At 31.7% G+C, this 25,714-nt stretch overlaps 1 protein-coding gene across 2 annotated transcripts in view; it reads right to left on the bottom strand.

The window, feature by feature from the left end:
- Positions 1-25,714, bottom strand: part of CDK17 (cyclin dependent kinase 17) — an 87,701-nt gene that overhangs the window by 17,900 nt on the left and 44,087 nt on the right. For both annotated transcript variants that reach the window (XM_006914590.2, XM_015591482.2), the window contains exons 3-10: positions 20,703-20,867; positions 16,990-17,123; positions 15,060-15,185; positions 6,802-6,858; positions 5,661-5,775; positions 4,833-4,927; positions 4,391-4,453; positions 2,089-2,212 (exon numbers count right to left, since the gene is read on the bottom strand). In XM_006914590.2, the coding sequence (XP_006914652.1) occupies positions 2,089-2,212; positions 4,391-4,453; positions 4,833-4,927; positions 5,661-5,775; positions 6,802-6,858; positions 15,060-15,185; positions 16,990-17,123; positions 20,703-20,867 (879 nt within the window). The remainder of the gene's footprint in view (positions 1-2,088; positions 2,213-4,390; positions 4,454-4,832; positions 4,928-5,660; positions 5,776-6,801; positions 6,859-15,059; positions 15,186-16,989; positions 17,124-20,702; positions 20,868-25,714) is intronic.

Here is a 25,714-nt window from a genome sequence, read left to right as displayed (position 1 = left end):
ATAGTTATTTGATCCTGGTGAGTTTGACAATTTCCTTGTAGAAGTCTCTTTAGAGAAATTTTCCTTAGAATAAATTACATTGCTGTTCTGTACTTATTTAAAATTTTAAGTAATATGTATAATTTTAAAATAAGATGGACCTTACTGGCTTTAGATATTATTGTTGTAAATGATGTAAAACACATGCCATTCCTTTGCCAATTTAATATGGAATTTACTGATTATCTAGAAATAAAGGTGTGAGTTCACAACATTATCTCTTGGGCCACTGGCATGAAAGAGTTGTTTTTACTACCTCTAAGCCTTAAAATACTGAAGAAGCAATTTTAAAAACTACCTGAAGAAATATAAATTTATTTTAACATATAGTTTATTTCAAACAACAAGGCATGACTCATTTTTTGGGCTATGATTTCTGCCATGTATAACTTTATATAGCTTATTAAAATTATATTTAAAAATATCATAAAAGGATAATTCAATACTCTGTTAAACTAGATAAAGTTATTCAAATGAAACTAGAAATTAAAATAACAGTATCACTCGTACTACTTTTGTTTAGTATAATGGCTAAAGGATACAACTGGAGCAATGTTGACACTATTTTATTTAATTTCAAGTTTTACTCTACCATCCCAACTTGGTAAAATAACAAATTATTTTCCTACTAACTCTGGTAATTAGCAAGATGAAGAGATTTTTCTGATCTCTCTTCCTGATATCAATAGTGGGTTATATGGGAGCAAAGGACAGGGCCACAAGTTCACTTATTCTAATCCAAGGATGGCATCAAAACAATTGCCAGTTATAGTGTCCTCAGTACTTTACTCTCCTACTCCTGAGAGAATTATGAAGCAGAATGCTTGTGCAAACAAGCTCATGGTTCACAATTAGAATTTCAGTATTGGCAGGAAATGAAATAATCTCTTCCAAACCATACTAATTAAATGTGATGTGATATTATTATATAAGCCATTTTCTATTATTGATGAAAATGTCTAAATTGTACTTCCTAGACCCGAATTTCATCGATTACAGGAAAAAGGGTAGAATTTTCATAGAGATCAAGAACAATTTACAATAAAATACTCAAAGTTATCTGACCCTCCCTTACTTGCAATCATAAGTATATTTACTACTATTCAACCAATAAAAAAATAACTAAAAGCAACAGAGACAAAGTTGTTTGTACTAGCTCATGGAACAATGAGAATTTCTTGTTGGCCTATAAGAAGATAAGATTTGCTTGGCTTGCAAGCATAATTTAAAGCATTTACGGCATTGCCCCGCAACCCCCAAAGTAACTTTTGGTGGCCCTTGCCATTCTCTTTTTGAATTTTTAATAGTCAAGCAGGGTTTCTCTGTCTTTGCCATTCATTTTGGGATTAAGAAATAAGGATGGTAAATGCAGCTTGACGAGAGAGAGGGAGAGATAGAGAGAGAGAGAGGGAAAAAGAGGGACAGGGAGAGGGAGAGAATAACAATTATAAAGAAAATAACAGCATAAACTATGCCCAAGAAACTGTACAATCTATATAAGCATATGCAAATAACTTGTAATTTCTTGTTTAAACACGTGTGACCTAGCAACCTACCTTCCAAACAAATGATAAAGTGTTAAATAAGTAAAAATACATGAATTTCCAGAACAAATTCACCACTTAATAACAGTGAAGTTTTAAGCCATTACTAAAAGAACACAATGACTACTAAGTATTTTGGTGTCACTGCTTTGATTTATACACTAAGGCACCAGAAGTTTTCCCCCTTATTGTTTTTGGATCATCAGTGCAAGTATTAACAACACAGTGAAAAAGGCAAATAACATTTAGTATAATTCTGATAGCATATTATACCTTTGGAGACCTCCTGAAAGTATCTTAGGGGTTTATGGATTATACCTGAGAACGGTGCCTTTTAGCATTTACTAACATAACTCACCCACCAAAGTTTTGTCAAATATCTCATTTCATGCGCTGTACAGAAAATTTCCACACCCGCATAAAAGCAATTACACAGTGTCAACGGTTTTTCTTTTAAACTTAACGACCCAGAACTATTTATAAATATCTCTCATACATTCCATACCAAAATCTGCTAGCTTTAATTCTCCTTTTTCATTAATGAGGAGGTTCTGTGGTTTCAAGTCTCGGTGCAACACTTTTCTTCTGTGGCAATATGCCAAACCACGTAGAATTTGGTATAAAAACAGCTACAGAAACAAATAAATAGAAGTCAGTCTTATAGGTAATGAGGTATACTTTGGTATAAGCATAGGTTATGATAAACAGAAAAGCCACTGGCCTAGAATATTTAGACTAAAAAAAAAAAAAAAAAAAAAAAAGGAACCACATAGGTATAGAGCCCTTTCCTTATATAATTGTTTCCTATTTGAAACATCTACCTATTTTTTTAATGAAAATAAAATGAAATAAAACTTTGTCTTAGTAGCAATAGTTCACTTGTTATAGAAAATGATTTAAAATAAACATATTCTCATAAACTTACAGGTTTATCAACAAGGCTTACAGTTTGATTATTAAATTCTGGCAAAACAACCAACTAACCTCAACCCCCAACACTCCCTCCAAAAAAATAAAAATAAAAAACCTGATCTGGGATAGTGTCTTTAAGGTATAAAAATTGGTGGTTTTATGAAAATGCTGAGATGTCGAATGGAATGGTGCTGCATAGCTCCAGCAAATTATGTGATATAAAAATAACCCAAACCAGCTTCTATCATCCACCTCCTGGGTACTTTACTTTCAGCACCTCCTACTCAGCCTTCAAAATCTGCTATGATTCAGAAAAGGGAATTAGCACTGTAGAGCTCTGAATGACTTTGAAAGAAGCAATTCCTGTAAGGCTAATGGCAGACTTTTTGTTGATTTTGTTGAAAAAGGGGATGTGCAAAACAGAAGGTTTTTGGTTCTCTAGAGTTAGCAAAAAAAGCCTCAAATACAGAGGACTGAAGAATGTATCTGTGGTTTACATGTAGATGAAAAACAGAGCATCAGAACATTGAGAATAAGCCAAGGCAGCAGGTGAACAGGCCTAAAGAAATTCTAAGCAGCAATTTCTACACTATACATTTATGTGTTTTAAAAACTTTAAAATTATTATTTCCGTGTATTCCTGTTACTTTTTGTTTAGAAAAATACAAGTACAGAGTTAAATTTGCTATTTAAACAAATAACACTTTACACCTTAACCAACCAAATAGACCTAACTTAAAATATATAAACTTCTCAAATTTTTGTCAAATTATGATAAACTTATTTTTTTCCAAGTTATTGCTAATATTAAAGCAGGAAAAACAAAATAAAAACCACAAACAGAAATACACGCAATGAGATTCACAACTTGTAAAACAAAATGTAAAATATGATGAAAACAATTCTCATAGAATATATATGTAAATTCACTTAAAGTCCTATTCTAAAATTCTTAGCAATGTGTTATCCATGTGTTTTGAAATGTCTTTTAGTAAAAGAAATTGGTTCTCCTTTATGTCCGCCAAAATTACTAGTTTTTAAAAAATCTAAGGTTAAAGTTACTACCTACAGAATTCGAACTGTCTCAAACACACAGCTGGGACAGCCTATTTCCAGAATAGTTTCTCACAAACTGTTGACTAAGTTTGGATAAATAAATCTTTGCTAAATTTGGAGTATAGCACTTAAGTCAAAGAAATCTACTATAAGAATACAATTGTATCAAATGTTTTTACTTGATTTTACTTTTATCTTACTTTTGGGTTTCATCTGGTACTGATTATTATGCCAAACTTTTCTGGCATTATATGCATCTTTAGATATACAGATAAGAAAATGTGACAATTACCTTACTTTTCTTCCTGACAATACAGACTGGTATCTCCAGCCTAGTATTCATAATACTTGTATAATTCCTGGCCTTACTCATTATATTAGTAACTTGAAAACTAGTTGGTGTTTTATAACTAAATACTATTTTAAATATGTTAGGGGAGTTTGCCATTTAAAGAAGGTCTTTTGCAGAATGCACTAATTATTTCTATTTGTTTTAAAATTTAGATTTTGATGTAATAGGCTTGTTGGTTTTTTTAAGGCAGATTACACCTGTAAATGTATTCTATATCTAAGAGATTCTGTGTTATAATCAGTGTGACAGGAAACATCGAGAGTATTTTTTAAGGTTTTTAAAATAAAGCAGGTTCTACAGAAAGGTCTGATCCTTAGACCTGTGGTGAGTAAACAGAAGTTCTGAGTAAATTTGTTCAGAGGACAATGACCTATTTAAAATGCCAAACAGAAAATTCTGAAGCAGAACAGTTATGACGATGGTATATTTCATTAAGGTAGTTTGTCTCTGCTTTAGACAAAATTTAAAATGACACATTAAAACATACCTTTACGTTGTGCATACTCATAATGTTTCCACAATCATCCATGTACTGTTTTAGGTCTTTATCCTGAAAAAATACAGCACTTTACTATGTAATATAGTTTTCAGAGGGCGTGGCTGATTTACTTAAATACTATTAATAAATACTATTAATTTTTAAAAATAAGGTATTTAACTAAATTAGGTGTGGTACATTCAATAGCTTTCCTCTAAAAGCTATTTGAAACAATAATTTACCAAGGGGATTTGTTGTGGAAATTTTAACAGAATCAAATTTTTTTCTTTTCATTTATGTTTCCTCTAAAAAGAAAGCTATTGAATGCACCTAATTTAATTAAATACCAACAGCTAAGCAATAATGTCCCTTGGGCTATTAAAAAAAAATCCAATGTGCTAATTGTTTTATTAAAGCAAAAATAAATACTAAATTTTTATTAAATGCTTACCAGATACTCAAAGACCAGAGTCAAAGATTTATCTGTGTGAACGATGTCATGTAAGGTAACTATATTTGCATGTTTTAGATCCTTTAATAGAGAAACTGCAAAACAGAAAAGAAAGTCAATTATTTGGTCTGTGGTAGCCAGTCTTTATAAAAACCTGAAATTGACTGAGTTTAAGACTCTCTTAAGTTTGAAACAATAATTTACCAAGGGGATTTGTTGTAGAAATTTTAACAGAATCAAATTTTTTTCTTTTCATTTATGTTTCTGGGTTTGATATTTTTAATACTTAAAATTGTCCCCAATAGTATAATATCCTCCATATCATCTTTTTTTTCTCCTCAAATGTTAATGTATTGAGACTTCTAGGATTAATTTAGATATGAAGTGCAAGGTACCTTTTTTCCTCTAAATTGCTCATCAGTTGCCTCAAACCATTTTCTGGATTATCTATTGTTTTTTAAAAAATTGATATCAAGATAGAAATATATTTACATTCTGTATATACTAATTCACACTTAGCTTTTCCCATGTGCCACTATATTACATTTCTCAATGTCACATATTTGTCTATGACAATGATTTTTAATGACTTCATAGTTTTTCACTGTAAGCTATACAATAATATAATTAACTAACTTCTTTCTGTTGAATATTTTGGTTTTGGAAATTAGCTTTTTTAGGGCCTAAATTTATCTTCCAGTCATCTATTATTTCTATACCTGAGCTCTTTTTACTTACAAATAAATGAACTCTTATCATGCAGCTTGGTTTTAAAATGTTCTACATCAATTTCATAATACATTTTATTCACAAAAGATCAAATTATACCTTCTCTAATAGCTGTGCAGGGTGCACCTTCTTCGTGTTCCAACCGTATCTCTTTTAATGCCACCAAATTCTCTGTCAATTTACTTCTTCCTTTATATACTGTTGCATATGTACCCTATATATTTTTGAAAGACACAACAAAAGTATCATGAGAGTCTATCTATACCGCCTACACAATAAAGAGCCCTAACTAAATTTCTAATTTCTAAGCATATGTTAAATTCCACCTTGCAAGGAAAACACGATAGTCTGGTTTTCTTTTCTTATACCTAAGAGGACTTTCAGTTCCATAAGCACAGCTTCCATACTTATAACCCTACAGAGTGCCTCAAAAGTATGAAAATATAGGAGAATATTTAATTTACTTTCTGTACTTTGTATCAGATAAACAACTAGATCAACAGCTTTAGAATCAAAGGTACTTTACCTGCAATGGTATGTGGAAATTGAGAAAACTAACTAAACATAGTAACTGAAAACTGAAATTGTAACTAACATTGTTAAACTATAAAAATGTTACTAGTTTTCGGACTTTTCAGTTTTTAAACATTAACTCTCCTTTAAACATATATATTCAGGAGATATCATCCATCTTTGCCAGGACAGCCCTCAAACTCTCTTAAGGAGTCCCTACTAATTCTTTTTTCTGTTGCATCTCTCATTCTGGGAGGGAGATCATTTCAAAATCAGTCAGTAGTAGCAGCAAGTTCAAGAAAACTAAGGTCTAATTAACCAAGAATTTCCTTCTGTGACGTTATCTTTAACTTAAAGAGAGTATTTTGATTTTTCACAGGTTTGAACTCATATAATTTCCAGTATGATAGTACAGACAGCAGACTGCCAGGAGGCTAACAAATAGACACCTATTTTCTTACCAAGAAAGCTCAATATTCTGTGATTCAATAAAGACTATAAAGCTATAAAAAAATAATCATTTCCTCTCAAATTGATGGGATAATTTCAAGGACTTAAAGTTTTTTCCTTCTAACATTCTGTTACCTTTTCAGAACAAGATATAAACTTTCAGACAATAGTGCTTACATTTTTTTTTCCAGGTTAGCAAAAACTGTAGACTAATAGAGAAGTTTAGATGATGAACAAGAAAAAAAAATCTTACATTTTTAAATAAGTATTTACTTACCTCTCCAAGCTTTTCCAATTTGATGTAGGTTTCCATTTTCCCAAACCCAATTTCTGACTGAAAGCAAACAATTATAAATTTAATATTCTTAAAATTTCAATTAATCTTTTCCTCAATTTCTAAAACCTTCCTGCTATAAAGCATATCTTGGAATAGAAAAAATTGATTATAATTAAATTGTTGAACATCTGTCAAGTTTTAACATATACCTACTGTTGGAACATTCAAAGGTTCAAAAACATCAAAGTTCATAATTAAAATTGTCAACCTACCTTTTATCTAATCCATATAAATTAGTTAACACTCTGCTATTAAAAAAATTGTTTTATTTTAAAACACTGAGGTTTTAAGATACCAAAAGCATTTTAATACTGAAGAATTTTATAAAAGATAACATCTTTTTTCTTTTTAACAAAACTACAAAATAAATTATTTTCCCACATATTTTCTTTAACTAATCTCTGAGTTCTCTAAGAATGCATGCCTTCAAGCAACAAAATACTATTTGCTTCAGGTTTTCCAACCAAAATATAACAAAAAAGTCAACTGCAAATCATAACTCTATTATGGACTAGGAAATGGCTGACACAGAAGCAGCAATCAATTTAGGCCCAAATCTGTACCCCCCCACCAAAGAAAACTTTAAAAGTGGAGTTCTCAAAACCATTGCTTTTGAACCTTGAACTTGGTTGCCTATTTTGTATGGAGTCAATAAGTGAAGTAAATGGAATGCACCCAAATATGTAATGAAAACTAATATTTAAAAACTAAAAACGAAAAAAAACCTAACACAGAAGATCTAGGAAAACAGAAAAAATAAAGATGGAAATTTAGGGATTGAGAGAGCAAAAACAGAAAAAAGTTAACAAGCAGAAGAGGAAAATAAGAATTTTTCTAAAATTACTTTCTAGTACCCTTTTGTAGATAGTGGAAAAGGCAATAATAACGTAAAACAAGATTTGCTTCTCACTTAGAGTGGTGATAATACCCTTAAATAAATAGCTAGTGAAGGGAAATAATGTTCTTTTATATATAACCAGAGCTCTCAAACATGTATCAGTTATGCTGGATCATTAAATAGTGTGTTTTAATCAAATTCTGGAGGTTCAAATATACAATTTTTTCGGGAGGTGTTGAATAAAATTTGACATTTTGACTTAATACCACTCACCACACTCTGAATAGGAAAACCTGCCCAAAGTTGAATGGCCAAAAGTAGCAGAGACCTCTCAAAGGACCTGTTTTTGTCCTTTCGTTACAATGATATATATCATGTTAGAAAGTCATGAGGAAAATTGTACATCTGACAGTACTTAAATCAATTTTGGTAAACTAATAAAAACTTTGGTCACAGGTCATATTATTCAATGACTGAAAAACTGCTTCTTTATGCACTCTTTAAGACTTTTTTCTATATACGGTGTTTCAAAAGTTTTCATTAAAAAAAATGAAGTTTTGGAACCATCATACACCATATATCCACCATGTACTGTCTTGTACACAACTCAAGAAACTAAGACTTTGTTTTCTATTATCAATAACAATGCAGAAAAAGGTAAAACTACAATAGACAACACTTTCCAAAAATAAATGGAGTTTTAACTTTAATACATGAAATATGGCAAACAGCCCACCACCTAATACATAAAAGCCTGATTCTGAATAATCTTTTAGTTACATGATTTTTATAGTCCATTTACACATGATCTTAAATAACTTACTAAAAAAAGGGCTAATTGCCAAGATTACACAAACTACGACAGAAATTGTTTATTTTCCTACATGTATCTCTGGAATTTAGGTGCTCAAATTCACAAATATGGAACTATTGCATTTTCACTATAAATTTTAAGTGTTGTGTTATATATTTTATGAAGGAAAAAAACTATATTGAGAATGGAAACTAGTATGAACATAACAATGAATGTTTTTTAAAAAAATAAAAATGCCATCAAGTATAACAATGAGAAGCACAAAGAAACATATGACTGCAAGCTAGAAACCTTTTCTGATCAGGAATTGGAATGTTATCTTATTCATTCTTTGACCTTAAGTGAATAAACTCTAGCACTCCCTTAAAACATCAAATACACTTTGGTCCAATGGTGGCTATGACAAAAACACTGAGGTCTGCTTTAAAGAATATGTAAGTAGACCACAAATTCAAGACTCTAAAGGTAAAAATGTTATAGATTTTACTGTTATTCTATAAAGTATATAAGGAATAAACTGTAAGATATGCATCAAAAATGACCATTACAAAAAGTCACCTTTCAGAGAATGAAATTTAATGAGTTCATTAAAATATGCTGAGCTTTTCCTATAAGCTGGCTAAGGGGACCTCTGAAAATTGTTTGCTATTCATTTGGTCCAGAAAATCATGCAAATTAAGAGGTTCAAATCTTTACGTTCACTTTAAGAACACTCGTGAAACTACCCAGGCCATCGAGGGTATGCTTATCAGAAAAACCACAATGTGTCCAAAGGATGTCACTTTACAGAAGAAACGTGTGCCATTCCGTTGTTACAATGGTGGAGGTGGTAGGTGTGCCCAGGCCAAAGAGTGGCACTGGAGGCAGGGTCTGTGGCCCAAAAAGAGTAGTGAATTTTCGCTGCACGTGATTAAAAATGCAGAAAGTAACACTGAACTTAAGTAAGGGTTTAGATGTGGATTCTCTGGTCATTGGGCACATCCAGATGAACAAAGCTCCGGAGATGTGGCACAGGACTTACAGAGCTCGTGGATGATTAACCCCTACCTCAGCTCTCCCTGCCACACTGAGATGATCCTCACTGACAAAGAGCAGATTGTTCCTCAGAATTTGAGGATGCACAGAAGAAAAAGATATCCCAGAAGAAACTGAAGAAACAAAAACTGATGGCCTGGTAGTAAATGCTAACGAAAGTTTAAAAAAACAAAGCTAATTGAAATAAAATATGCTGAATCTATTTTTAAAAAAGGAAATAATTACTGTACTGTAATTATGAAGTTAAATTTAATAAATGATCTATAGAATAAACAGCATAACTGAATTCCACCCAGGTAGGTAGGCAGAGAATTCAGACAAAAGGTAGTTTTACTAGTAAATTGTCAGAAATTAACCAAAGAGTAAAACCATAACTACTTCACCATCCATTTTAATAATTTTTAACCTTACTGATTTAATAATTACATCCAAATATTAGTGAATCTTTAAATGGAAGTTTTAGACAATTTGGCTCATTTTTATCTGATGAACATGACAAGATTAACAATAGATATAATGACTAGCTTGTTGCTATGCTCTCCTATAGAAATTATTCAGAGGACAGAGTACAAAGCTTATTTATTCAACATCTGACCAAGGACAGTGCTAGGTACTAGGGATACAGTATACAAGACAGATATGATTCCTGCTTTCATGAGTTGACAATCTAGATTGAATTCCACCTTAGATTATTTCAGAATAGTTTAAAAGTTTCATAAAAACAGAAATAACTAAAGGAATAAAATGCTAAGCTTTATATTTTAACATAATATAAACACCCCTTTAATTCTGCATTCTAAACAAATGAAGATAATTTTTTCTGATACTTCACTAACCTAAGAGGATACTTGACAACTTTTTGGCAGTCCCTAGCAAATTCCTGTTCAGATGGCTCTTACAGCATAAGTACATTAAAAAAATCCAAAATAAATTATGATTTAAAATAGGCTTCCTGTAATTCAGTGTAACTTATAAATGATATTGAACATCATGGGAGATTTCTTGATTACTTTGGCCCTGGCATCATAATCATTGTATGACAGCTGTAATGATGTATTAACATGCTGGCAGTGCAATTCTAACTGAGTTTCAAAACATGTAAAGTATGTGCAAAAGTTCTAAAAATGCCATTCTAAAAGTGAATGCGTATATAAGAAATGCTCAGGACAAAAGGAGATTTTTTTCAAACACCCATTTACTTCATGTGAGAATTACTGAGTTACTGTTATTGACAGAAATATGTTCTTAAGATATGTGGGGAGCAGAAAAGAGACTGAGAACCTCTGTTCTACTTGGTTATTTTGCCTTAGAAAAACTGCTGTGATGTACCATCATGATGATATTAGTTTAATCCTGTAAATAATATACCAAAGGTAAATTAATCTGTAGGCAGACTTTGAACCTCACTTCCACACCTCATAATATATTATTATTTCTGAAAAGAGATCAGGACTTGATACCCTGTTTTCTCACCTAATTTTAGAAACAGGAAGGACCACATATGCTCTATACCAGTAAAGCCATGAATAAGGAATCCAATACTCATTGTTTAGGAGGAAGCAGATTCTTAAAATGTGTATAACCTGTAATTTCCATATAATGAGATAAGTTTTAATATATATGGGTTTTCAGTTTGAAATTGTACTTAACAATCTCACAAAACTTCTACTGGCTTTGCCATCATTATAATTGCAACAATGCTCGAAAGAATCTTGACTAACTGCATATGGGCTTTCCTTCTAGTTTGTGTATAAATATATTAAGAGAATATTCCACTTCTTATCAACTATCATGAACATAAATAGCACTTCACCAATTCAATCAATAACCAATACCTTTAACATGAGATATGATGACTAAATGTAATATGGTGTCCTAGTGGGATCCTGGGACAAGAAAGAACCTTAGTGAAAAACTAGGGACATTTGAATGAAGTGTGGAGTTAATAGTACTAATTTTGGTTCCTTAGTTGTGACAAATGTGCTCAAGTAATGTAAAATGTTAATAATAGGGGTAACTGGGTATGTGGTATATGGGAACTCTCTATAGTATCTTTAAATTTTTCTGTAAATCTAAAACTATTATAAAATTAAAGGTTTATTTAAATAAAAAGTCAATGGGAAGGATTCGGTTGAGAGAGGAAGACTGAATATACATAAGTATATTTGAGGGATAGCAAATACTCTAAGCATCCTGAGGAGATGGGATAGGAAAAAGGATGATTCCTCAGAAGGAAAGAATAGAATGAGTACAAGTGTAGGTAGATAAGCACATTTGTTATTCAGGAAATAAGGGAGTTCTAGTTAGTGCCTTATCTCTCCCTTATCATGTAGCAGAAGAGATTATCTGCTTAGAGTGTGAGGGGAAGAGTTAACCAGAAAAAGACAGTAGGGTAGCCAAGCAATACTGAGGGTCCCATTTGAAGGTTGACAATCATAAAGTTATAGAAGAACCAGTTAGCCCTATTGTATGTCTTTCTCTACCAAAAATGAATTCTGTGACTTGTTTCTTAATTCCTACGCAAAGGATTTACGTTATTTTTACTACTCTTACTATACGACACTATTGAAAATAATGAAAACATAAAATTTTTTGCTTTTAGAAAGACAAAACTAAAATTTCATATTTTGAAAAACTATTTTTCAGATAAAATGTATATTATCTATAGAAACATAAGCCCTAACACATGTAAAGAATATTTTTCTTTTCCCATCTGCTTTCTATCCACTTCCTAACCAGCCCCTTCATACATAAACCTAGGGTATTGAAGAATAATATTCTAATATATTTCAAAAGAAACCCTGATGAATAATGAAAGGGATGCATTGATAGAAACCAAAACACAGCTGGTATGATTAATCTGAAATCTATAAGCCATTTCCAATCAAAAAACAAGGTAGGTAGCTAGGAACACCCAACCACAATAAAAACTTCAGTCACTTAGCATTCATTAGAGGGCACTGTTTAATTTCATGTAGACTGAAAAACATAGTTCTTACATGATAGCTTTAAGAATTACATGGTAATAATTAAATCATATGTTTAGTCCCAATCTGGACATTTAATAACTCCAAAATTTATCCTAAGTACCAATTTTTGATAAAAAGTGACAGCCAAAGGACACTTTTGACCAGTAATCAAATGACAAAGTTATTTGAATAAAAATGTCTTAGGCACTGATGCAAAACCATGATGATGAGAAACCTATACCAAAATCAAATTGGCATTACACTTTTACCTTTCTGTATATAGGTGAATGTCAAATAACAATGTCCTCATATTGTATAGAGCATAAAGTAATTTTATTCTTTAGAATATATAACCCAAACCGGAAATTTTTGGTGGATAAAAACATTCCATGATATAATATATAAAAAGGAGATGTAGCAACTGCTAGCAACCCAGGAATCCTCATCGATTGTTCTTTCCTCAGATGCAAAGTCCAATTGGGTACCAGGTCCTGCCTGTCTTATCTCTACATGGTCCGTAGGATCCGTGTCCTACTTTCCATTTTCACATGACTGTACATCATCCCTCATTTTGAATAAATTCCTATTCATCTCCTTGTCTCTAGTCTCTCTTTCTACTTCATCATTTACACTTTTCCTAAAGCTATTGTTTAAAACAAAAATGTAATGTCAGTCTTTGTTTAAATAAATACATTTTAGGTCTTTCTATTACATGAAATAAAGTCTAGACTCCTTGGCCTGATATCTCAGGCTTTTTGGTCTGGATCCATCCTATCTTTTCAAACCTTACTACTCTTTAATATTATTCCACATTTACCATTCATATCAGTTACAATGACAACTACATTCATACCTTTGGGTTTTAATCCTGAAGTTTCCTCCGCTTAGAACTCTTCTACCTATTATCAACCTGACAAATTCCTACCCATCTTCTAGAGCCTGTGATGTGCAAAGACATTTTACTTGCTATGTCTTTTGTTATCTCACAATACTCTATATGTACCTCTGCTATAGGACTATAACCATCGATATGAGACCCTCACATACACAATCACCTGAATTTATGTCAAGGTGATACTGCAACAGGGAAAGCTGCCCTGCCCTTTCAAAAAACAGTGCTGGGTTGATTATTACATGCTAGAAGATATCTGCAAGACATATAACTGACAGGTGTTTAGACAGAATGTATAAAGAATTCCCATAAATCAGCAAGAAAAAGGCAGAAAATCCAACAGAAAAGAGACAATAGACCTGAGCCCTGAGCAGTTATTTCATAAAAGAGACTATCTAAATGGCCAATAAACATAAATAAACATTTTTTAAAAAGTGTTCAACTTAGTCATTGGGAAAATGCAAAATAAAACCACAGTGAGATAACACCAGAAAAGTTAAAAAGATTTTTTTAAAGGTACAATATCAACAATTGGCAAGTAGAGCAACTAGAACTATCATGTACTGGTAATGAAATGTAAATTGGTACAACCACTTTAGAAACTGTTTTGACATTATCTAGGAAAGCTGAACATATGCATATAATCTTATCCAACAATTCCAGTCCTAGGTATGCACCCAATAGAAATGCCTACATACATTAACCAAAACACATGTATAGAAATGGTGACAGAATATAGAAATCTATCTGCTAATAGCCAAAAACTAAAAACAACCCAAATAAATGTCCATAAACAGAAGACTAGATAAAGTATAGTATACTTATACATGAAACACCATGTAATAAGAACAAATGAACTATAACTACATGAAACAACCTAGATAAAACATAAGCATAACATTGAGTAAAGAAGCCAACCACAAAAAGAATATATATTGTACATTTCTAAACATATTAGGATGCAGGTTGTATAATATATATAAAAACTTGAATACACATTATTATATATTTCTATTAAATGTATTTTAATAATTTATATATTCATAATTATAGAATTTTAAAAGTTTAAATAAAATCATCAGAAATAGAATATCTAAAGCATTTTAAAATTAAGAATATGCATGTAAATGAGAATTTTAAAAAGTCTTTTCAGATATTAAAACATACTATAAACATAATCAAAACAGTGGAAAACATATAGGTAAAACTAATCTTTGGCATCAGAAGGCAGAGATAACGGCTAAGTAAACAGAGAGGTGGCAGGAGAGAGTTTCTGGATTTCTGGAATTTTCTTTTATTGATCTAGGTACTAATTATATAGGTTTGTTAACTTCAAAACTTCACTGAGCTGTACAATTATGGATTATGTACTTTTCTGTATAACTAATATATATTCATATATATTAATATGTCTAGTACATATTCTGTACATCTACCATATAGCAATAAAACTTACCCAAAATAAAATAGAACACAGCTTAAATCTTATTCTAATATGCATCTTTAAACGTTTAAGAATGGGAAACAATAAAACCTAGAAGTAAATGTAATAAAATTTAGCTATTCAAAAATTAAATATAAAATGCTCACACCCAGAAAAATCAAACAAAGTGCATCTGATGGCATAGGCAAAGGAGACTAAAAACTTACTAAGGAAGCTCTACGAGACCTTCGGCTCATTGGTTGATCAAATGGTGGACTGTTTATCTGCAACTTTTCAAGATATCCGTCAGGTATTCTGATATCCGCAGGTAGCGATAACCGCTTATTTAAATCCTTAAAAAAAAAAAAATTTTTATAGATAACTACAAACAGAAAATATAAGGGCATTTGACTTTTGGATTCATGGGCTCCAATATATTTTTTCTTAGTGATAATGCAAACATGCTGACCTCTAAGCAAAGTAGACAACACAGGTTTTACAATTAGTACTCTGTAACCCAGTTATTTCTGAACTCCTTTCATTGGTAAATTAGACACGGAATTTACCTTGACATGTCATATAGTAGGAATAAGCAAAACTACCACAAAATGTGATTTGCTTAAATTAACTAACCAAGGAGATATCATATGATTTTGTATGCAACACAGTAAGACAACTGAAATATTTTATTATTGCTAAGTCAATGGAAAGAAGTAAGTAAAAGGCATTTCCATTTCATTTAATTATAGAATTAGAACTGAAAGAAACCTGAAAGGAAATCTTGCTTATATTATCAAACCAAGAAACAAATTCCATAAAAATCCCTTTTATAATATTAACTAAATCATGAAATAAAATTGAGAAGTATAGGAATTGTATAAACGGTTGAGAGATATATGACTTAAGTACAGAAATTATACCATGTTTTCAAATGGTAAGATTAAATAATGAAAAGATAATTGTTCTCCCGTATTAGTTTTATATTTTACATAACCCCAAACAAATCACAATAAGATTATTCTTGGAACGAAACATTTAAAATTTATCTAGAAGAATAAACAAATATACAAAAATATTCTAAAGCAAATTAGAGTGTGTGTAGGGGGCTGCTGAGAAAGAAGCCTTTCTGGATACTAAAATATAAAATAAAAGGAATATAATCAAGACTGTGTAACCTTTGGGGAAAGAAATAAATATAGCTCAATGGAAGAATGAGAAAGTCTAGATATAGATCTTAACAATAAAACTTTTAATCATATAATAAAGAAAATCATATATATGATAAAGAAAAACAGGAGAATTATTTTTACTGTTATTGTGATGTAAGTTTTACAGTGATATGAACAGATATCAAGTTGATCTTAAAAGATGAAAATGTTATTTAATCATTTAGGAAACATTGTTTTCCTTAACTGATTCAGAGGTAATCTTTTATCAATGAAAATGTAATCAACCAATGGAACACATACCCTAATCATCATTAACTCAACAGCACTGGAAGAAGTTAACAACACTCTTATTTTAAAACATGCTCAATTTTTTTTGAGAAAACTATTTTAATCTATAGTATATACTGAAATAATAACATTCATAATCAACTTCTGTCCTCAAGGTTATAAATAACATTGACAAAGAAAAAGAAATGAGGTCTTCATTCTCTCATATGGAGAAATAACTTGTGTGTACTACAGAGATTAGTTATAATGAACCACAAAGGAATTGATACCCATGTTTATAACGTAAAGCAAAAAAAGAAATCTGGTGTTTTATGCATACGTTTTGAAATTTGAAATACTTATAAAATATAAAGCATATATTGAATCTCAAAAATATAATTAAAATCATATTTTCTAAAAAGACTTTGCTAATATCATCCTGCTTTCCAGAATTTTTGAAAATTTGTGTTTCCCTTACAGAGAACCTACATAGTGTTTTGCAAAATGTTAAATATAATTAACATATACTTGCCTTGAGGTAATAATTAGAAAAAGGAAATATTCACAAAGCTACTTTACATTAATGCAAAGAAACAATTTTCTTACAAGTTTCATTTGCCTTCATGAAAATTTTCAATAGGCATTTAGTCTGATATATACATGGTGTATCATACACACGCACACATACACACAGGGACATTTATAGTTTTTAAATGGTTACCTCCATTGAGATCCGTCTATGTATACGATTTCTAAGACAAACACCTGTGGGTGATTGGACTTCATCAGATGATGTCCCAGAAGCTTGGTCACTCTCACCATCTGATCCCATTTTTAGATTTTCATGAACGATATCTGCATCAAAAATTAAAACATTTTATGAGAAATATATTATATTCTGTCACGTAATTTAATAACACTACAGATAAGATGTAGACAGCCAACGCATAAAAAAATTGGAACACAAAAAGTTCTGTACATTCTGGGTAGCAGAGGTGTGCAGTTAATAGATCAAAACATAAGTCATATGTCTTAAAACAGTAGTAAGAAATCTTTTTATATTCTCAATCATAAAAAAACTAAAAAAATAAACATTCAAGTTATTATCAAGATTGAATAATAAAATTATAGACTGGAAATAACAATAAGGATTAGTCAGTTCTTTCATTTTCCAGCTCTGGGAACTGAGACCTTGAAAGATTAAATGACTTTCAAAGGTCACACAGCTTAGAAGTAGAACTAAAACAAAAACCTGGTCATTTGCCTTCAATTAGTTTAGTATTCTTTCCATTAAATAATGTACCATTGGATCTATAGCCAAATGAGCTGGTTCTTTGAATATTTTTAAAAAACTTTAAAAACGGCTAATGTAGATACCTTTTCCCCCAGTGTTAAAATTAAAACAATAATAATTCAAAAATTATTCACTGAATCTGCTGGGGGCAAAAACATATTTAAAATACAAGGTAGATTACGGTATTTTTTAAAAATAGGGATAAAAGTTAAATGGAAGTAGAGGGGAGGGAGATTAATTCCATCTGGGAATATGAAAAACAAACTTGTACACCTGCTTGTATATCTGCATTTGTCAATCATCTTCTAATTTATCTAGCAAGAGTAGCCCACTAGAAACAAATGCCAGATCTCAAACATATCTTTTGTCACTAGTCCTCTTTATACAATTATTCATTCTCCAAAAAGCATCATATTGTTTCATGTTGCAGTGCTTTAACATACTTTTTGTCTTATCCGTAAGAGATGTCTTTCCCCTACTTTATCAAACCTATGCTCATGTGTCATCACTCAGTAAAGTGTTTTCTATTCTCAGACACAGATGATTACTGTGCCCACACCTACTGTACCTACTGCACTGAAGAGCATTTTTTGGTTCACATGATTTTATACTAAGTTTTGAGATCCTTGGGGATAGAATTTGGCTTATTCACTTTTGCATTCCCAGAACTTAACAAAGTCCTTGGTATTTAGTGCTCAACGAATATTCCAATGAATTGAATATTAACTAAAACTGAAGGAACAGACTAGATAAATGGGACTCCCCTACCCAAATGAAATGTTATATGCAATAATATATAAAACAAAAAATAGTATTTAAAACTATAAATTTGAACTTTCATAAACATTTGCTTATAAAAATATGAGAACTGTTTAACAAAAATTAAACTCAAGGATCTCATCAAATCGGTCTTAGAATTCATACATTTCTATATTTTGTCTTATATGAGAAAATTCTTATTTGCATTGATAAAGAGTTGCAAATGGCAATGGTTTTTAATAGATCAAAATATAATTTGAGAATATATTTCCAGTACAGAGATTTCTGGAGAAATTTTAAACTGATTATCCGAACAAAAAATTAACTTGGAAGTAAAAGTCGATGGATCAGAGACTGATACCTGACCTGATATTGAACATCAAAGGCCAACTATTCTTTTCTGTCACACCTTTAAAGTGTGACAAAATCTAAAAATCTTTCTTTCTCAAGGAAATGCTGAATAAAAGCTAATAATACTTTAAAATGTATAGCTGGGTCTGTAAGAATGTATGCATAATACCTAAGAAGCAAAGACAGGGAATTGAAAATCCAAAGCTGTTATGCATAAATAAATTGACTGTCACTTTCTTGAGAGGGGCTGCTGATCTCTGTTAAGAAAGTGCTTGGGTTTAGACGCCACTCTAGGATAAAAGATGAGTTGCAAGCGAGAGCTTCCTACAAAAAGGCACAAGACTCGCAAAGTGCTACATCCTGAGTAAAGGGCAGACTTAAAAAACGAATCTACTCTACTGCACCAGGACTACGAAATAGCACATTAACCTCAGACTATAAATAAATACTTGTGTACCCTCTGACTTAACCAAGAAAGTGCCTATGTCAAACAAACAAGTGCAGTTCCGACATGAAATCAGTTGGTATTTTCATTTCCATTATTAAGACAAAAGTGAAACAATGAAGGCTTATGTCAAAACTTCACTCTGTCACTGTGCTGAATCAAGTAATAGTTTTTGAGTATTAGAAGAATATTTACTTCTCAAATTGCTCAATTTTTGTGTTATATTAATTCACAATGTGACAGCTACAGACAAAATGCACTTTTAAATTTAATCTGCATTACTAACATTTTCGACATCGCTCTTTAGACCTAGGGTCAGCAAACATGACCTGTGTTTGTATGACTCCTGAACTAAAGATGGTTTTTGGATTTTTAAAGTGTCACTTTAAAAGAAAAGAATATGCAACAGAGACCATAAGTGGCCCACCTGAAAAATTTACTATCTAGCCCTTTACAGAAAAAGTCTGTCAACTCCTGGTCTACACAACTAATAAAATAATAAATCAAGCCCTAATCTAAAGTGTTTTCCAATTTGTGTGGGGTAAATACTTCATGTCAACTTCAAACTACCAACACAACATCATTTAATATGTAGTTGGAAAGAAATGTGTACATTACATAATATTTTGACTATACAGATACAATAGAAATAAATAACCCCAAAAGCTCTGGTAATAATAAAGTATAATAAAATAATCAGAAAATAATTACTTTTAAGTATTCATTACCTTTGTTTTTAATTTAGCTTAATTGTAATTTTATATAAATTTTAATAATGGCTATGTTCAACCACCAACTTGCAAAATTCCTGAAAATTTAACAATTAAAACTCATGAACCAGTGTGAGCCAACTCCAACACACCATTCTGTAGAGTTACCCCCATAGGGATAAAGGCTACATACATTTCCCATAGATAAAATCCCACTGTAGATAAACTCATATTCCCCAAATTAACAAAACACATGAAGAAATAATCTACCATAGCAAGTGTAAACAGATAAAGCAAGTGGCAGAGTAAAACCCTTGCAAACTTCAGTAAATATAATTATGTTATAAGACTATAAAACAATTATGCTTAAAGTTATTTTAAAATCAAAACATAACAAATAAAACACCATCAAAAAAAGACCAGAGAAATACACAGAACTCTGCAGACATATATTTTCCCTGGATATTAAAATGGCATAGTGACATAACAACTTGGGTGATATTCATATTTAGTAACTATTGTACTGGGCCATCATATGGTGATAATCTGGAGTTACTAGGGTAGGACCCTAAATTAAGCACCATCTCAAGCTGCCATATCTTGAAATCTTGCATCCACCTCTTAAGGGTTTTGTGTTCTTCCTGGTCAACTGGTTTTTAAAGGTTACCCCTTTTGTAGTGTCAGCACTACTACCTCTCTAGAACCTTACATCTTTCTACTCTCTCTTATTCTCAACTTGATTTTTATCTTACAGGACAAATCAGATAATAAAAACTAGCCGACTTCCATACACCTAAAAACCTAGCAGCTATATATATGACCTATATACACTCAGAAATTTGGGAAAAAAAAAAAAAGACAAATAATTAAATTACCTAATCTGCTTCCATTTCTGGGCATCGGCATGAAGGAGCCAAGGCTTCCTCCAATAACACTATGTGGTCTCCGCAATGGGGGCTTCTTGAAGGACCCTGTGTACTGGTGGAGGAAGGAATGCATACTGTGAGAAGTTGGAGGCCTGCCATTCTTCACAATAGGCTCTGTGATTCACGGTATCCAAAAAGCATCCATTAACAGTCCAAGATCCAGGATCACATGAGAAGAATAAAGAAAGCAAAACAGAAAACAAAACAAAAGATTATAATAGAGACCATTACATTTAACCTCATTTCTTAACCTCATATCTATACAAAGTACTATAATTAAAAAAATTTCTATGAAAAAATATTTATAGAAAATACTTTAATATTTGAAATTGGTCTAGTAACTTATTATCCATCTTATATAATCAAAACTGGTTAGCAATCACAAAACTAACAGCCCATAGATTTTTGATTCATTTGCTTATTTTAATATATCTCAAGATTGTTTCCATAGTCCTACATCTACTGACTGCCTCATACATGTCTTATGATTAGGCATGCTGTAGAATATAAAAAATATGGTCCTGGCTGAAAGGGACTTATATCCCTATTTGCTTGACATTCAAAAAGGTATGTCAGTTAGTAAATGAAACAGAAGTACTTAAGTATAGATCAATGCAGAGGTTCTGAAATTTATTACCCAAAATTTGAGATTTTTAATATCGTTTTTTAAATCACAGACCTAAAACCAAGCAGAAATTATTTAAAAACATAACAGGCTAGAACACATAAGAAAAATTTTCTTTCTAGGTTATCGTATTCCATATCTGGACTCATAATAAAATATATAAGTATTCTGCCTATAGACATTTGTTTTAGCTGCTCTATAAAGCTATCCTAAGGAATATAGGTTTATAGTCCTGGACAATATAGCTAAAAAATATGGAGATCATAAGTACCTTAAATTATTCAGGGGATATCTGTTCTGTGCCTACTATTTGACAAGCACTACTACAGGCCTTGGGCGTCAGGAGGTGAACAAAACAAACAAGGCTCTACTCTTTGAGACTATAAAATCGAATGGAGGGAAAGATAGATAAGAAACTAATAAAAAAATATATATCGGATGATAGGCAATATGCAAAAATTTAAAGATATATGATAGAAAACAAATGAGTAGCTTTTTGACACTGGCTATTGAGTAAAGTTCTCTCTGCAGAGGTATTTTTAACAGAGATATGAATACAAGAGCCAGTCATGAGAAGATGAGTGAGTGGTGGGTTATAAGATATTCCAGACAGAGAGAAAAGCTACTGCAAAAGCTAACACATGGCAGAGTTTGTCTTGTTAAAGCAGTGGTCCTCAAACCTTAGCATGTTTCAGAAACACCTTTCAAGATTAAAACATAGATTGCTAGGCCCCACCCCTAGACTTCCTGATTTAGCAGGTCTGGCACAGAATCCAAATATTTGCATCTCTGACAGATCTAAGGTGATGCTGATGTTGCTGGGTACAGAGATCACACATCGAGAACCACAGTTTTAGAGGTACAGAAAGAAGGCAAGTGTAGCTGCAGTACATAATTTGGGGGGGGGTGTTATTGAGGTCAGAGATATAAGCAGGTTTGTACATTATCATAAAAGTTTGAATTTTATTCTGGGACTGGAAGCAATTATGGCGGCTTTGAAGTATGTAGTAACATGATCTGACTCATATCTTAAAAATATCACTCTGAGAAGTAAGGGACAGTGGGAGGTAGGGATGACTATAAAGGGGTAGCATGAGAGATCTCTGTGACAATGGAATAGCTCTTTATTCTGATTACAGCAGTAGTTACACAAATCTACACATGTGATAAAATGACAGAACTATACTCACGCTTTATTCCAATGTTAATTTCCTGGGATTGACAATATTCTATAGCTACGGAAGACATAATCAAAGGGGGGAACTGAGAGGTGCAAGGTACCTCTCTGTACTATCTTTACAACTTCTTTTGAATCTATAATTATCATAAATAAAAAAAATTTTAAACATCACTCTGGTTGCTGTTGGAGAACAGATGATAGAGAATCAATGGAAGGAAAACAGAAGAAGACTATTACAGTACCCTAAGCAATTAAAAATGGTGGCCTGGACGAAAATGCTCTGAGAGAAGCAGGCAGATATAGGATACATTGCAAAAGCAGAGCCAAGAGGCCAGCAGACATGGCTGCAAAATTACTTTCACACATACTCTCCCACCCATATTAAAAACATCTATCCAAAGAATATTTTTAACTCCAGCAGACTGTTGAAAACATATAAAATATGATGTGTGAAAGGACAATTGGAATCACATATCAAATATATAAATGGCTATCATTAATAGTGAGTCTTAAAGTTATTTCCATAGTAAATATACAGCAAGCTAGAATGGCAGAAGGGAGAAGGGGAAAACGGAAAGGTAAAGGAGAGAAAAGAATTAAGGATAATTCCTGGATTTTGAGCTTTAAATTGTTTAGGTTAACTGAGGACAACGAGTAGAAGCAAATTTGGGAGAAAGAAAATCAAGAATTCTGGTTTGGTTATATTATGTTTGAGATTTCTACTAAACACTTATATGCAGAAGCCAAATAGGCATTTAAAATAGAATCTAGTGATCCAGATAGAATTCCTGACCAGAGATACAGATTTAGGTGTAGTCAGCATATACATAGTAGCTGAAATCACAGGTGTAGATGAGGTCACCAAAGGAGAGTATATAGAGAAGAGAATGGGGAGCATGAGAAAATCATAAAATGTTCTAACATTTCAAGATGTGACAGCAATTATCTAGAAAGTCCAATAAGATAATACTGTATTTTAAAAAATAATGGAAACCTTTAAGACATTATGTGAAATGAAATAAATCAGACACAAAAGGGCAAGTATTGTATGATTCCACTTACATTCACAGACAGGAAGTAGAATAGTGGTTACTAGCGGCTGAGGGGAGAGGATAATGAGTTATTGTTTACTGGGTACAGAGTTTCAGTTTGGAATGACGAAGAAGTTCTAGAGCTGGACAGTGGTGATGGTGGCACAACAATGCGAAAGTACTTAATGCCACTAAAATTGTATACTTCAAAATGGTTGCAATAATAAGTTATAGGTTATGTTTATTTTACAATATTTTTTTAAAGTAATGGAAATCTATATGAAAAACTGTAGTAAATCTTATTCAATGAAGTAATTAGGTCCAACTAAGGATTTCCAATGATTTTTAACACAGAAGCATGGCAATCATGATTCCACTGAGAAATTTATCTGGCATCGTATTTATCTGGATCTTCTAATTCAGTGAACTAATATCATCAGGAACATGTGATTTTTTAGCCCACCCCATAGCCTTACTCATTTCTGGTTCCCAATCCTGCTCTTTTAAACACTATTATTAACTTGATCCTATACCAGACTCAACATACATCCAATGAAGTCTGTGCTTTCAACCATATCCTCTCATGGACCTTGCACTATTGGTAGGAGTTAGTACTACTTAACAATCCCCTGTGTCATCCACTACTGTTAAAAACCAACTGTGAATGCTATTACCTATCAGACCAGCAAGAGAAGGAAAAAACCTGGAAGAAAAAAGGCTCCTAATATCCATAAAACTAGTCTTGTTGACTCCAAATAACATGGTAAACTGACCTCATGCAGAGATGGAGGAATAAGGACAAACAACTGGAATATCTGGAAAGAGAGACCATTTCAATCTCTACCTTTTGGGGTTACTTCAGATCCTAAATAATTGTGAAGTGACATTTTGTTACATTTGTTTTATTATACTTCCTGAGAACATGAAGATGAAGTTGATTTTCTTGGGTGAAGAATTTTAGTTGTGTCAAAAGAAGTAACTTTTGTTGGAGCTGCACTTGGAAGCCCCAAATACTATATGTATTACAAAACATTATTTTTACCTTTCTATAAGTAAAACTGAGATCTATATCTCATATTTTAAGTTGTCACCTATCCTTCCTCATCAAATTCAATAATTTCAATACGCCTTCTCATTACAAAAAAAAATTAAGTTCAAGGCTATTAAGAGACAAGATCCTGAAATATCATAACTTTCTGTGATGTCTAAAATAGTATTAAGACTTTTATCAAGAAAATCAAGATCTCTGAGGAAAAAGTATTTCTCAGATATGCTAAGTTTTATTGAGATGAAATTCACAGAGCATAACACTAAGCATTTTAAAGTGCACAACTCAGTGGCATTTGGTACATTTACAGTGTTGTGCAACCATCACTTTTATCTAGTTCCAAAATATTTTCATCACTACCAGAGAATACCCTACACCCATTAAGCAGTCACTATCCATTCCTTCCTCTACTGAGTCTTTGAAAATCACTAATCTGATTTCTGTCATTATAGATTTACCTACTCTGGATTTTCACATTAATGGAATCACAGAATATGTGACCTTTTGGGTCTGGCTCCTTTCAGTTTTCAAGGTTCATTCACATTGTAGCATGTATCAGTACTTCACTCCTTTTTGTGGCTGAATAATCCATTATAGGAATATGTCACATTTTGTTTATATATTCATCTGTTGATGGACATTTGGGTTGTTTCCACCTTTTGGCCAGTGTGAATAGCTCTGCTATCAATATAAACATTTATGTACAAAATTTTGTTTGAATACTTTTTTCAATTCTTTTGGGTATATGTCTTGGAATGGAATTGCTGGGTCATATGGTAATTTTATTATTTTTAACTTTTGAGAAATAATATAAATTAATTTTGACAGTTTTTTTTTTAAGTTAAATATTTAATGCCTTCTCAGTTACTAAAAAGATCTGATGTGCTCAGAATTTTTTTTCCTTGAAGATACTTTAAAAACAAAATTTCTTACATTTTAATTAAAAATTTTTATAATTCGTACAAAAATTTCATTTCATATTTAGGAAAAGCTGTATTGAGTTAAGGCCAATATGCTTAAATTAACCAAGCTTGCAAACTGTCAACTTATTTTTAACATACTAAGTATTGAGATTCC

This window comes from Pteropus alecto, unplaced genomic scaffold (assembly GCF_000325575.1).
Source record: "Pteropus alecto unplaced genomic scaffold, ASM32557v1 scaffold94, whole genome shotgun sequence".
Taxonomy (NCBI): domain Eukaryota; kingdom Metazoa; phylum Chordata; class Mammalia; order Chiroptera; family Pteropodidae; genus Pteropus; species Pteropus alecto.
Note: the sequence above shows the minus strand (reverse complement) of the source record. Positions and strands in the feature narration are given on the sequence as shown.